Source organism: Salmo salar, chromosome ssa09 (genome assembly GCF_905237065.1).
Source record: "Salmo salar chromosome ssa09, Ssal_v3.1, whole genome shotgun sequence".
In the NCBI taxonomy this organism is placed as follows: domain Eukaryota; kingdom Metazoa; phylum Chordata; class Actinopteri; order Salmoniformes; family Salmonidae; genus Salmo; species Salmo salar.
In genome coordinates this window covers 36,061,646-36,075,541 of record NC_059450.1, presented here as the reverse complement: position 1 = coordinate 36,075,541, position 13,896 = coordinate 36,061,646, and the positions used below count along the sequence as shown (strand labels likewise).

At 48.3% G+C, this 13,896-nt stretch overlaps 1 protein-coding gene across 1 annotated transcript in view; it reads left to right on the top strand.

The window, feature by feature from the left end:
• The window catches only part of LOC106611270 (endoribonuclease Dicer), a 78,851-nt gene that overhangs the window by 35,531 nt on the left and 29,424 nt on the right, over positions 1-13,896 (top strand). Inside the window, 10 exon segments of the mRNA XM_045724952.1 lie at positions 982-1,161; positions 1,386-1,599; positions 1,972-2,125; positions 2,483-2,665; positions 5,492-5,597; positions 5,798-5,973; positions 10,918-11,049; positions 11,100-12,222; positions 12,572-12,724; positions 13,076-13,228. Coding sequence (XP_045580908.1) covers positions 982-1,161; positions 1,386-1,599; positions 1,972-2,125; positions 2,483-2,665; positions 5,492-5,597; positions 5,798-5,973; positions 10,918-11,049; positions 11,100-12,222; positions 12,572-12,724; positions 13,076-13,228 — 2,574 coding nt within the window.

Sequence of the window (13,896 nt, the reverse complement as noted above, 5' to 3'; positions counted from 1 at the left end):
AGTTGTCACCACACTGGATGCTACCCTAAAGCTGTGAGTTGTCACCACACTGGATGCTACCCTAAAGCTGTGAGTTGTCACCACACTGGATGCCACCCTAAAGCTGTGAGTTGTCACCACACTGGATGCCACCCTAAAGCTGTGAGTTGTCACCACACTGGATGCCACCCTAAAGCTGTGAGTTGTCACCACACTGGATGCCACCCTAAAGCTGTGAGTTGTCACCACACTGGATGCCACCCTAAAGCTGTGAGTTGTCACCACACTGGATGCCACCCTAAAGCTGTGAGTTGTCACCACACTGGATGCATCCCTAAAGCTGTGAGTTGTCACCACACTGGATGCCACCCTAAAGCTGTGAGTTGTCACCACACTGGATGCCACCCTAAAGCTGTGAGTTGTCACCACACTGGATGCCACCCTAAAGCTGTGAGTTGTCACCACACTGGATGCCACCCTAAAGCTGTGAGTTGTCACCACACTGGATGCCACCCTAAAGCTGTGAGTTGTCACCACACTGGATGCCACCCTAAAGCTGTGAGTTGTCACCACACTGGATGCATCCCTAAAGCTGTGAGTTGTCACCACACTGGATGCATCCCTAAAGCTGTGAGTTGTCACCACACTGGATGCCATCCTAAAGCTGTGAGTTGTCACCACACTGGATGCCACCCTAAAGCTGTGAGTTGTCACCACACTGGATGCCACCCTAAAGCTGTGAGTTGTCACCACACTGGATGCCACCCTAAAGCTGTGAGTTGTCACCACACTGGATGCCACCCTAAAGCTGTGAGTTGTCACCACACTGGATGCCACCCTAAAGCTGTGAGTTGTCACCACACTGGATGCATCCCTAATGGCACCCTATTACTTTGATACAATAGTGGACTACTTTTGACCAGAGACCTATGGGCCGTCAGATCTGACTGTTCCTTCTGGAGCATCTAACAGCTAGATGATCTCTGTCTCTCTCCTGTCCAGATACCAGAATGTCTTCGGGACAGTTACCCTGTACCGGAGCAGTCTTACTACCTGTATGTGATTGGCATGGTCCTCACCACCCCTCTGCCTGATGAGCTCAACTTCCGCCGCAGGAAGCTCTACCCTCCAGAGGACACTACCAGGTGCTTCGGCATCCTGACTGCCAAACCTATACCTCGGGTAAGGAACACACCTATTTCAGTTTCCCATTGAGGACCTGCCAGGAAACAAATCAAATATTTAGAGATCAAACAAGCAATTCCATTTCTATTGAAACTGATAGAGAACATATTTTTTTCTAGGAGGCAACAGCTAGATAGCAGGGCCCACCTTGCTTTTCCACAGTTAGTATGCCATTTTATTAAATGTACTGTGGTACTCGCCTAACCCCGTCCTCTCCCCAGATCCCCCACTTTCCTGTGTACACGCGGTCTGGTGAGGTGACCATCTCCATGGAGCTCCAGAAGGCTGGGTTCACTCTGAGTGCTGTCCAGCTGGACCTGATCACCAGACTACACCAGTACATTTTCTCTCACATCCTCCGCCTGGAGAAACCTGCTTTGGAGTTCAATCCCACGCAAGCCGACTCAGCCTACTGCGTTCTACCGCTCAATGTTGGTGAGTCAGCCTACTGCGTTCTACCTCTCAATGTTGGTGAGTTTGTTCAGCCTACTGCGTTCTACCTCTCAATGTTGGTGAGTTTGTTCAGCCTACTGCGTTCTACCTCTCAATGTTGGTGAGTGAGACCCCAACATTACATAATACTGTAGACCCTGTTTTTGAAGGACAAAACACACTGCAATGGTGGTGGTTCAACATGTAGAATTGTTGGGAAATTAACAAAAATTGTCAGCCCATGTTGTCAGTCGATAGTACTGCTACCCGCTGTTCTTAACCTTTCGTTGGCATGGTGTTTTGTTCTTTAGTCCTTCATGCTGTAACTAATGATGCTCTCGTCATGTAAGATTACTAACACACTGTCGCTTTCAGTTGAGGATTCCAACACTCTAGATTTGGATTTTAAATTCATGGAGGACATAGAGAAGTCCGAGGCTCGTGTTGGCATTCCTACCACCCAGTACACCAAGCAGAACCCCTTCACTTTCAAACTGGAAGACTACCAGGACGCTGTCATCATTCCACGGTATGCTGCTCACTTCACTACATACCCCTCTCTGACGTAGGAGCTAATAAAGTTTTAGGTTAAGTTCCAAATAACACCCTATTCCCTATATAGTGCACTTCCTTTGACCAGGGTCCATAGGGAATAGGATGCCATTTGGGACACATCTTCACTTTTTTTTAAGCAACATCCAATACATTTCGTATGACCCACACGATAATAACATTATTTAGAAACTGAAAATAGCATGGTGCATATTTGAATATAACCATCTCACAATTTTTGAGCGGCGAATTTAAAGTATATCTTCACTGTTCCATTATGCCAACCTTTGACCTCTAACCCCTGTCTCTCTCTCTCTCTCTCTCGCTCTCTCAGGTATCGTAACTTTGACCAGCCTCACCGGTTCTACGTGGCTGACGTTTACACAGACCTCACACCTCTCAGCAGGTTCCCATCACCGGAGTACCAGACATTTGCTGAGTACTACAAAACCAAGTACAACCTGGACCTGTCCAACGTAAACCAGCCACTACTGGACGTAGACCATACCTCCTCACGGTGAGAGGACGAGAGAGAGAGAGGACGAGAGAGAGGGAGGACGAGAGAGAGGGAGGACGAGAGAGAGGGAGGACGAGAGAGAGGGAGGACGAGAGAGAGGGAGGGCGAGAGAGAGGGAGGACGAGAGAGAGGGGGAGGGGGAGAGAGCGGGAGGACGAGAGGGGGAGAGAGGGAGGATGAGGGGAGAGAGAGCGGAGGAGAGGGGGAGAGAGAGCGGGAGGAGAGGGAGAGAGAGGGAGGACGAGGGAGAGAGAGGGGGAGGACGAGGGGAGAGAGAGAGGGGGAGGGAGAGAGGGGAGGAGAGAGCGGGAGGAATGAGGGGGAGAGAGAGAGAGCGGGAGGATGAGGGGAGAGAGAGAGCGGGAGGAGATGAGGGGAGAGGGAGAGCGGGAGGATGAGGGAGAGAGAGCGGGAGGATGAGGGAGAGAGAGGGGAGAGGACGAGGGAGAGGGAGAGAGGACGAGAGGGAGAGAGGACGAGAGGACGAGCGGGAGGGAGAGGACGAGCGGGAGGGAGAGGACGAGCGGGAGGGAGAGGACGAGAGGACTAGGGAGGGAGGGAGAGGACGAGAGGACTAGGGAGGGAGGGAGAGGACGAGAGGGAGAGAGGACGAGAGGGGGAGGACGAGAGGGAGCGAGGACACGAGGGAGAGCATGAGAGAGAGAGGGGGAGGAAACGAGGGAGGGCATGAGGACGAGAGAGGGAGAGGACGAGAGAGGGAGAGGACGAGAGAGGGAGAGGACGAGAGAGGGAGAGGACGAGAGAGGGAGAGGACGAGAGAGGGAGAGGACGAGAGAGGGAGAGAGGGAGGACGGGGGAGAGAGGGAGGACGGGGGAGAGAGGGAGGACGGGGGAGAGAGAGGACGAGAGGGAGGGAGGGAGAGGACGAGAGGGGGGAGAGAGAGAGGGGGGGAGAGAGAGAGGACGAGAGGGGGGGAGAGAGAGAGGGAGCGGGAGGGAGGGAGAGGACAAGTGGGAGAGGACGAGAGGAAGAGGACAAGAGGAAGAGGACGAGGACGAGACGGAGAGAGAGGACGAAAGGACTAGGGAGGGAGGGAGAGGACTAGGGAGGGAGGGAGAGGGGGAGAGAGGACGAGAGGGGGAGGACATGAGGGAGAGCATGAGAGAGAGAGGGGAGGAAACGAGGGAGAGCGAGAGAGGCAGAGGACGAGAGGGAGAGGGAGAGGACTAGAGAGAGGGAGGATGAGGGGGAGAGAGAGGACGGGGGGAGAGAGGACGGGGGAGAGAGAGGACGAGGGAGGGAGGGAGAGGACGAGAGGGAGAGGACGATAGGGAGGACGGGATAAAGAGAGGGAGAGGACAGGGGAGAGAGATCGGACGAGAGAGGGAGGACACGTGAGAGAAGATTAGAGAGGAAGGGAGAGGGGGAGAGGACAGGAGGACGAGAGAGAGGACGAGAGAGAGGACGAGAGAGAGGACGAGAGAGAGGACGAGAGAGAGGACGAGAGAGAGGACGAGAGAGAGGACGAGAGGAGAGGACGAGAGGGAGGAGAGGGGGAGGACAAGAGGGAGGAAGGGAGAGGACGAGGGAGGGAGAGGACGAGGAAGGGAGAGGACGAGAGGGAGGAAGCGGAAGATAGAGGGAGAGATAAGGAGAGGACGGGAAAAGGGAGAGGATGATAGGGAGGACGGGATAAAGAGGGGGAGAGAGAGCGGACGAGAGAGGGAGGACGAGTGAGAGAAGATTAGAGAGGATGGGCGAGGTAGAGGGGGGAGAGAACAGGAGGACTAGAGGGAGAGGGCGAGAAGACGAGAGGGAGAGGACGAGGGAGGGAGGGGGGGGGCGAGATAGGAAGGGAGAGGAGAGGGGGGAGAGGATGAGAGAGAGAGGGGGGGAGAGGATGAGAGAGAGAGGGGGGAGAGGACGAGGGAGGGAGGGAGAGGACGAGAGGATGGGAGGGGTAGAGGACAAGAGGTAGAGAAATGGGGAGAGGACGTGAGGGGGAGAGGACGAGCGGGAGAGAGATGGGGAGATTGAGAGAGAGGGGGGGAGAAGGAGAGAGGACGATGGGGAGAGAGAGAGGACATGAGGGGGAGAGGACGAGAGAGAGGGGGGAGAGGATGAGGGAGAGGGGGGAGAGGACGAGAGAGAGGGGGGGGAAAGGTTGGGAGGGGTAGAGGACAAGAGGTAGAGAAATGGGGAGAGGGAAAGGATGAGGGGGGAGAGGACGTGAGGGGGAGAGGACGTGAGGGAGAGAGATGGGGAGATTGAGAGAGGGAGAGAGGACGATGGGGAGATTGAGAGAGGGAGAGAGGACGATGGGGAGAGAGAGAGAGGACATGAGGGGGAGAGGACGAGAGAGAGGGGGGAGAGGACGAGAGAGAGGGGGGAGAGGGCGAGAGAGAGAGGGGGGAGAGGACGAGAGAGAGAGGGGGGAGAGGACGAGAGAGAGAGGGGGGAGAGGACGAGAGAGAGGGGGGAGAGGGGGAGAGGACAAGAGAGGATGGGAGGGGTAGAGGACAAGAGGTAGAGAATTGGGGAGAGGGAAAGGATGAGGGGGAGAGGACGTGAGGGGGAGAGGACGAGCGGGAGAGAGATGGGGAGATTGAGAGAGTGGGAGAGGACTGAGAGAGGGGATGAGGGGGAGAGGACAAGAGGGGGAGAAGAAAATGTATCTTAATCAACTCTGTCATCATAAGGATGACCTCTGTCTCTCCATGGCTGGTGTGGCGAGCATGACCAACATCAAAATGAGTAAAGATATGGGGAGAACCCTTTCTGTTCCTTGACACCTATACAGGTTACTGTATCTGAGAGCTACTGTTCAACTCATCCATTGTTTGACCTCTGACATCTCCCTGTAGCTTGAATCTGTTAACCCCTCGCCACCTGAACCAGAAGGGGAAAGCCCTGCCCCTCAGCAGTGCAGAGAAGAGGAAGGCCAAGTGGGAGAGTCTTCAGAACAAACAGGTAATCTAGTGTACACATAGAGCCATGGCTCTATACCGGTTTATGGCTGAAGATGAGCTCTGAAAATGAACTAGATTAGAATATGTTGGAGAACAGCTGTACTCCTAGGGCCCTGGTCAAACGTAGTGCACTGGTTGGGGAACAGGGTCTTATTTAGGACTTAACCAATGTCTAACTTTCCACACTCTCCTCCCCTCCAGATCCTGGTCCCAGAGCTGTGTGCCATCCACCCAATCCCAGCCTCTCTGTGGAGGAAGGCTGTGTGTCTCCCCAGCATCCTGTATCGCCTTCACTGCCTGCTCACAGCCGAGGAGCTGCGGGCCCAGACAGCCAGCGACGCTGGAGTAGGAGCCCAGACCCTGCCCTCTGACTTCAGGTACATCTCATCCCCATTTTCCTATATTTCACTCCTTTTTTTAATGGTGTAAATAAAGTGTGAAATATACCTGACTGGACTTGGATGAACTATCTAGGGCTGACCCCATTTAGTCGACTGGTCGGTTGTTTGGTCGATAGGCTGGTCAGATTTTGTTGATCAGTCATCAAAACATTTTTGGGGTTCATGGTGCATAAGACTCCTGTCTGATTGGTGCCTGTCTCAGTGGACTAATCCATTGCGGAGGACACGGAGATGGCACATTCCATCACTCTAAGACATGTGATACTGAAATTGTATATGGTTATATTATGTCAAAAATAATGAGTAAATCGAATATTTTATAACAAGTACACTTTCTCCCATGTTGGATACGGTCGCTCTCCGCGGTTCTGAAACATAATCTTCAGTGTGCCGTAGAATTGGCACCTTTCCCTGTGTTGCTACAGTTGAAGTCGGACATACACTTAGGTTGGAGTCATTAAAACTCGTTTTTCAACCACTCCACAAATGTCTTGTTTCTGTGCCTTTAAACAGCTTGGAAAATTTCAGAAAATTATGTAATGGCTTTAGAAGCTTCTGATAGGCTAATTGACATCATTTGAGTCAATTGGAGGTGTACCTGTGGATGTATTTCAAGGCCTAACTTCAAACTCAGTGCCTCTTTGCTTGACATCATGGGAAAATCATAAGAAATCAGCCAAGACCTCAGAAAATAAATTGTAGACCTCCACAAGTCTGGTTCATCCTTGGGAGCAATTTCCAAACGTCTGAAGGTTCCACGTTCATCTGTACAAACAATAGTACGCAATAGTGGTCCCATGTGGCTCAGTTGGTAGAGCATGGTGTTTGCAACGCCAGGGTTGTGGGTTCGATTCCCACGGGGGACCAGTACGGGGGGGGGGAATTATAAAAAAATGTATGAAATGTATGCATTCACTACTGTAAGTCGCTCTGGATAAGAGCGTCTGCTAAAAATGACTAAAATGTTAAAAAAAAATTAAATAACAAATAAACACCATGGCACCACGCAGCCATCATAGCACTCAGGAAGGAGACGCGTTCTGTCTCCTAGAGATGAACGTACTTTGGTGTGAAAAGTGCAAATCAATCCCAGAAGAACAGCGAAGGACGTTGTGAAGATGCTGGAGGAAACGGGTACAAAAGTATCTATATCCACAGTAAAACGAGTCCTATATCGACATAACCTGAAAGGCCGCTCAGCAAGGAAGAAGCCACTGCTCCAAAACCGCCATAAAAAAGCCAGACTACGGTTTGCAACTGCACATGGGGACACAGATTGTGCTTTTTGGAGAAATGTCCTCTGGTCTGATGTAACAAAAATAGAACTGTTTGGCCATAATGACCCTCGTTATGTTTGGAGGAAAAAGGGGTGGCTTGCAAGCTGAAAAACACCATCGCAACCGTGAAGCACGGGGCTGGCAGCATCATGTTATGGGGTGCTTTGCTGCAGGAGGGACTGGTGCACTTCACAAATAGATGGCATCATGAGGAAGGGAAATTATGTGGATATATTGAAGCAACATCTCAGGACATCAGTCAGGACGTTAAAGCTTGGTCGCAAATGGGTCTTCCAAATGGACAATGATCCCACGCACAACTTCCAAAGTTGTGGAAAAATGGCTTAAGGACAAGGAAGTAAAGCTATTGGAATGGCCATCACAAAGCCCTGACCTCAATCCTATAGAAAATTTGTGGGCAGAACTGAAAAAGCGTGTGGGAGCAAGGAGGCCTACAAACCTGACTCTGTCAGGAGGAACGGGCCAAAATTCACCCAACTTATTGTGGGAAGCTTGTGGAAGGCTACCCCGAAACATTTGACCCAAGTTTAAATTGTCTAAGGCAATGCTACCAAATACTAATTGAGTGTATGTAAACTTCTGACCCACTGGGAATGTGATGAAAGAAATAAAAGCTGAAAGAAGAAGAAGAAATAATTCTGAAAGAAATAATTATCTTCTATTACTCTGACATTTCACATTCTTTAAATAAAGTGGTGATCCTAACTGACCTAAGACAGGGAATTTATTTTAGGTTTAAATGTCAGGAATTGTGAAAAACTGAGTTTAAATGTATTTTGCTAAGGTGTGTGTAAGTAAACTTTCCGGGGGCATTTAGGTACGTCTGCTGAGGATCGCTAAAATATCCTAATGATTATGATCACACTTCTTCAATTCAAATATTGTGGTGACACTATAAGAAAATGGTTTGGTATGGTTTAGAAACTTGGGAACTAAGCTGGAGTTATCAGTGTAGCCCAGTAGTAATACTAGTCCCATGTGAATAGGACTTAGCCTAATTGTCTAAGAAAATTGAGGAGAGAGCAAACCCTAGGTCTATAATCAATATCCTAGCTGTTAAATGTGCCTGGCTTTATAAATTATCCAAATACCTTACCAGTCAAAAGTTTGGACACACCTACTCATTCAAGGGTTTTCTTTATTTTTTACTATTTTCTACATTGTAGAATAATAGTCAAGACATGAAAACTATGAAATAACACATGGAATCATGTAGCAACCAAAAAAGGGTTAAGAGATCGTACTCTTTTTGTTCAAATTTTGCCTAAAATGACATGCGCAAATCTAGTTAACTGTAGCTCAGGCCCTGAAGCAAGGATATGCATATTCTTGATACCATTTGAAAATAAACAATTTGTGGAAATGTGAAATTAATGTAGGAGAATATAACACATTAGATCTGGTAAAAGAGATAATACAAACAAAAAAACAGAACCCATTTCCTACGTTTTGAATATAGACATTTATTTTATCAAACAAAACTATGCTACATTTTATCTCTGGGACCCTCAGAATGACAAATCAGAGCAAGATTTCTGAATGCATGTACATTATATACCTTCAGAGGTGAATATATCAAACCAAGTGCCGTGATACTAGTTTTTTGTTCTTGGTGCACTCTCCTCAAACAAAAGCATGGTATTTTTCCACTGTAATAGCTACTGTAAATTGGACAGTGCAGTTAGATTAATAATAGTTTAGGACATGTCTATGTCCTGGAAAGTTGGATGTTACATTAGCGCACGTTAGCAACAACCATCCCGGTATAGGGACACCGATCCTGTGAAGGTTAAACAAATCAAAGTATATTTTAGACTCTTCAAGGTAGCCACCCTTTGCCTTGATGACAGTTTTGCATTCTCTCAACCAGCTTCATGAGGTAGTCACCTGGAATGCATTTCAATTAACAGATGTGCCATGTTAATTTGTTGAATTTCTTTCATTCTTAAAACCAGTCAGTTGTGTTGTGACAAGGTAGGGGTGGTATACTGGTACTGTATATCTACAGAAATAAGACAGATCCTGCTTCTGAGTGTTTGTTTAATAGCCTACTGATTCCGTGACCACCAAGCCTGACGCAACAATTTCACAAATTCAGCTGTTTTTAATCTTTGCTATGCTGTAATAAAGGCTTTACACTTTTCTTTTCATTATAACAGACTGTTTTTACTTTTTAATTGATTTAATGTTTACACTGTTCCAAACAAGAACAATTATATTGTAATCTAACAGCGCCTGTTTGTCACACATAGTATGCATTGAGCTCTCCCTCCAATACCCTCCTCTTCTTGATCTCCTAATTATTATTATTATTATTATCCTCATTATAATAATAAGTAATGTCGTTATCATTAGTAGTCTTAGTATAGTATCCTTGTATAACCACCACTGAGCTGTAGACCTAAGAGCGCATCCTGTTTAGTCTTAATACCATAACTGATTTAGGCCTATAATTCAATATATAGGCTACTGTATCTATCAATCAATCATTAATTCGTTCATGCCATCACACAGCATACGAGACATTGATGATGTGAAATGCAATCAAGCATTTTAGTTTTAAATTAAATAACAAAGGGAGCTTTTGAATAATTAGCCTAAACAAGAAATGAACTGCAATTCAAGAATGCATGCAACTGTTTTTAGTCTGCTGTGATAAAGACTTTATATATATTTTTGTGGTGTTAGAACAGACTCTGTTACACTTATTTATTTAGTGTTCACACTGTTCCAAATGTTCAGTAAAAATGATATTGTAATCTAACAGTAACTGTTTGGCACACATAATACTCACGCAGTGCTTGCTCCTATACCCTCCTTTTTCTGGATCTCCAGTAGCTTCCACAACTAAGTCAAATGTCTTCCACACATCTGACTTCCCCTTTCGCTCCTGAGCAACCAGTAAACATTAACCCGTTTCCAGTGTCTTTTTCACATCCTCCACATCCATTTTGCTGTCGACATTACTATGTTCGGAGTTCGTTATAACCAATTTATTGATGTGATTATGATAGGCTATAGCTCAGGCCCTATTGGTCACACGCATGCGATGCTTACATGTTTTACGTAAAGAGAGCAAGGGTTCAGGGAATAGGGAATGTTTTTCCTGAACAAATTAGGGATTTCTTTAACAACTTTTCAGTCAGAAACAAGTAAGAAACTAAATTGCTGAATTTTGTTGCAGCTTCAGCAAGGACAGCGCAATAAACACTTCCTGTGCTGTGGTAACTTTTCGCTGCGGTAGGGAGGAGTGCGAGACAACGTGCGCCAGTCACACAGGCACTCTCTGTCATTTTGTTTTAAAACAGTGTGGCTCTTTCTTGAGTAATTTATGTTTCTTAATGTTTTTATCAAGCAGTTTGCTTATAGCATCAGACAACCTCAGTGCATATGTAATTGGTTTTATTCAAACACGGGGTGTCTGTCTATAATATGGAAAAATAATCAATTGGTCGAAATAACAGGACGACTCTAGGTTGACAAATATTATTTTATTTTTTTTTGTCGGACAGCCCTAGAACTGTCTTTTAAATCTAATTGCTACTTCATGTTTGGCAGTTGGATAATAGCACTCCAACACTACATAATGCCCCTAAATCTCACACTGTATCGGTCTTTATAGGTATCCAAACCTGGACTTTGGATGGAAGAAGTCTATCGACAGCAAGTCATTCATCTGTTTGCGTGATGAGGAAGAGGAGGAGGAGGAGGAGAGGACAGCGGTGACGATAACTGTAAACAACAGGGCCAGACTGTAGCCCCTGACCCTGGACTTGCTGCTGCTGTTTCCCAGCAACCCTGTAGTGACTCTCATGTCTCTTCGCGGCCTGAGGGGGGCGACATCGGCCAACACCCCGAAGATGACAGCCCAGAGGAGGAGGAGCCCCAGCAGCCAGACTCCGCCTCCTGCACTAGCATCCTCGCTAACGGCACTGCCCCCATTGTCAATAACAACGGTGACCACGGCGACCATGCACACCTTCACGACGGACGTGACAACTGCCAATGCCTCCCGGCTGGTTCTGGTTTGCCACTGGAGAATGAAAAAGAAGTATCAACAACACAAACCACTACCTCAGTTCTTTCTGTGCAGCCCTCTCTTAGCATCGAGAACCAGAATCTAACCCCAACAGCACCCTGGACCCAGCCTCCACCCCCTCAGCCCCTCCCAGGGACCCAGCCTCCACCCCCTCAGCCCCAGCCAGGGACCCAGCCTCCACCCCCTCAGCCCCAGCCAGGGACCCAGCCTCCACCCCCTCAGCCCCAGCCAGGGACCCAGCCTCCACCCCCTCAGCCCCAGCCAGGGACCCAGCCTCCACCCCCTCAGCCCCAGCCAGGGACCCAGCCTCCACCCCTCAGCCCCAGCCAGGGACCCAGCCTCCACCCCTCAGCCCCAGCCAGGGACCCAGCCTCCCCCCTCAGCCCCAGCCAGGGACCCAGCCTCCACCCCTCAGCCCCAGCCAGGGACCCAGCCTCCACCCCTCAGCCCCAGCCAGGGACCCAGCCTCCTCAGCCCCAGCCAGGGACCCAGCCTCCTCAGCCCCAGCCAGGGACCCAGCCTCCTCAGCCCCAGCCAGGGACCCAGCCTCCTCAGCCCCAGCCAGGGACCCAGCCTCCACGCCCTCAGCCCCAGCCAGGGACCCAGCCTCCACCCCCTCAGCCCCAGCCTAGCGATGAATGTAGACCAGGGAGGACCTCAGAGCTCCGTGAGGGCGACGGACACCACGTGAATCAAGCTACCTCAGACTGCTGCAGCCCAGCAACAATGACGGGGCCCGCCGGCACAGCTCCCATCACCACAACACCTTCACCTGACCCCTCAGAGGCCCTAGAGACCCAGGAGATCACCACCAGCAGCTCTGTAGTGGGGGATACCCTTGGCCCCTGCCCCAAGACCCTGGGGCCCAACCCTGGGCTCATCCTTCAGGTATGGTTCAGCAAGTTTTTCAGAGTTAGTTGATGGTTGCTTGGGTCGATTAATTGAAGTTTTGATTGTTTTAACTAATATCAGATTTCCAGTCAAAATATAGTTAGATATGCAATGCATACTAGACATATTCTTTCTTGTCGGTTGTGGGGGAGAAAAGCCACAAATATTTAGAATCAACACATAAATAAACAACATTAACTTAAATCTCTGTTCAGCAATTCAAAATATCACTTACATGTGTTTTCAATGTTTGATTCCTACCTTCAAGCCCTCAACAAAAAGTGTTTCAGTCAAAATTGAAAAGAAGACCAGCACTCACCTGAATCTTTGTTTAATGTTTCTGCAGGCCCTGACCCTGTCCAACGCCAGTGACGGCTTCAACCTGGAGCGTCTGGAGATGCTGGGGGACTCCTTCCTGAAGCACGCCATCACCACCTACCTGTTCTGTACCTACCCCGACGCACACGAGGGACGACTCTCCTACATGAGGAGCAAGAAGGTTAGCCTAGGGGAGGGGTGAGGGGAACGACTGACTTTTTGTGTATGTCCCAAACTGTACCCTGTAGCCTTTATAGTGCACTACTTTTGATCAGGGCCAACACTCTGGTCAAAAGTGGTGCACTAAATAGGGAATAGGGTGCCATTTGGTACGCATCCCAGGGGTTGGGGTTGAATGTTTGTCAGTGGAATGCTTTGTTTGCCTATTTGTATGAGAGTTTGTTTGTGGTTCATTGTTTTACTGTACATTTTGTCACAAAGGCCTACATTTCACCTAATGTATTCTTAGAAAGTATACATATGATGTATGTGTGGAATGGTGTGAATTGAATAGTTATTTTGTGTTTAACAGGTGAGCAACTGTAACCTGTATCGTCTGGGAAAGAAGAAAGGTCTTCCTTGCAGGATGGTGGTGTCCATCTTTGACCCACCGGTCAACTGGCTGCCCCCTGGCTACGTGGTCAACCAGGACAAAAGCAGCGAAGACAAATGGGACGAGGATGAGGTACGTGGTGCTGTGTGTGTTTTTGTGCTCATGTTTGTGTGTGTTTCTTCATTTGCCTTGTGAAGTTTGTCTTACATGAGCCTTCCTATCCTGTTCATCACTCACTGGTCTAATTTTCTCTGCTCCTCTCCTGACTTGGCCACTAGAGGGCAGGCCTATACCTTACTGCAGTGGTTCCCAAACTTTTTATAGTCCTGTACCCCTTCAAACATTCAACCTCCCGCTGCATACCCCCTCTAGTACTAGGGTCAGCGTACTCTCAAATGTTATTTTTTGCCATCATTGTAAGCCTGCCCCTCACACACTATACGATACATTTATTAAACATAAGAATGAGTGTGAGTTGTCACAACCCGGCTCGTGGGAAGTGACAAAGAGCTCTTATAGGACCAGGGCACAAATAGTAATATAATAATAATCAATCATTTTGCTCTTAATTTAGCCATCTTATATATAAAACCTTATTTGTTCATCAAAAATTGTGAATAACTCACCACAGGTTAATGAGAAGGGTGAGCTTGAAAGGATGCAAATCAAATCAAAGTTTATTTGTCACGTGCGCTGAATACAACAGGTGTAGACCTTACAGTAAAATGCTTACTTACTAATCAATAGTGCAAAAAGGTATTAGGTGAACATTAGGTGAACAATAGGTAGGTAAATAAATA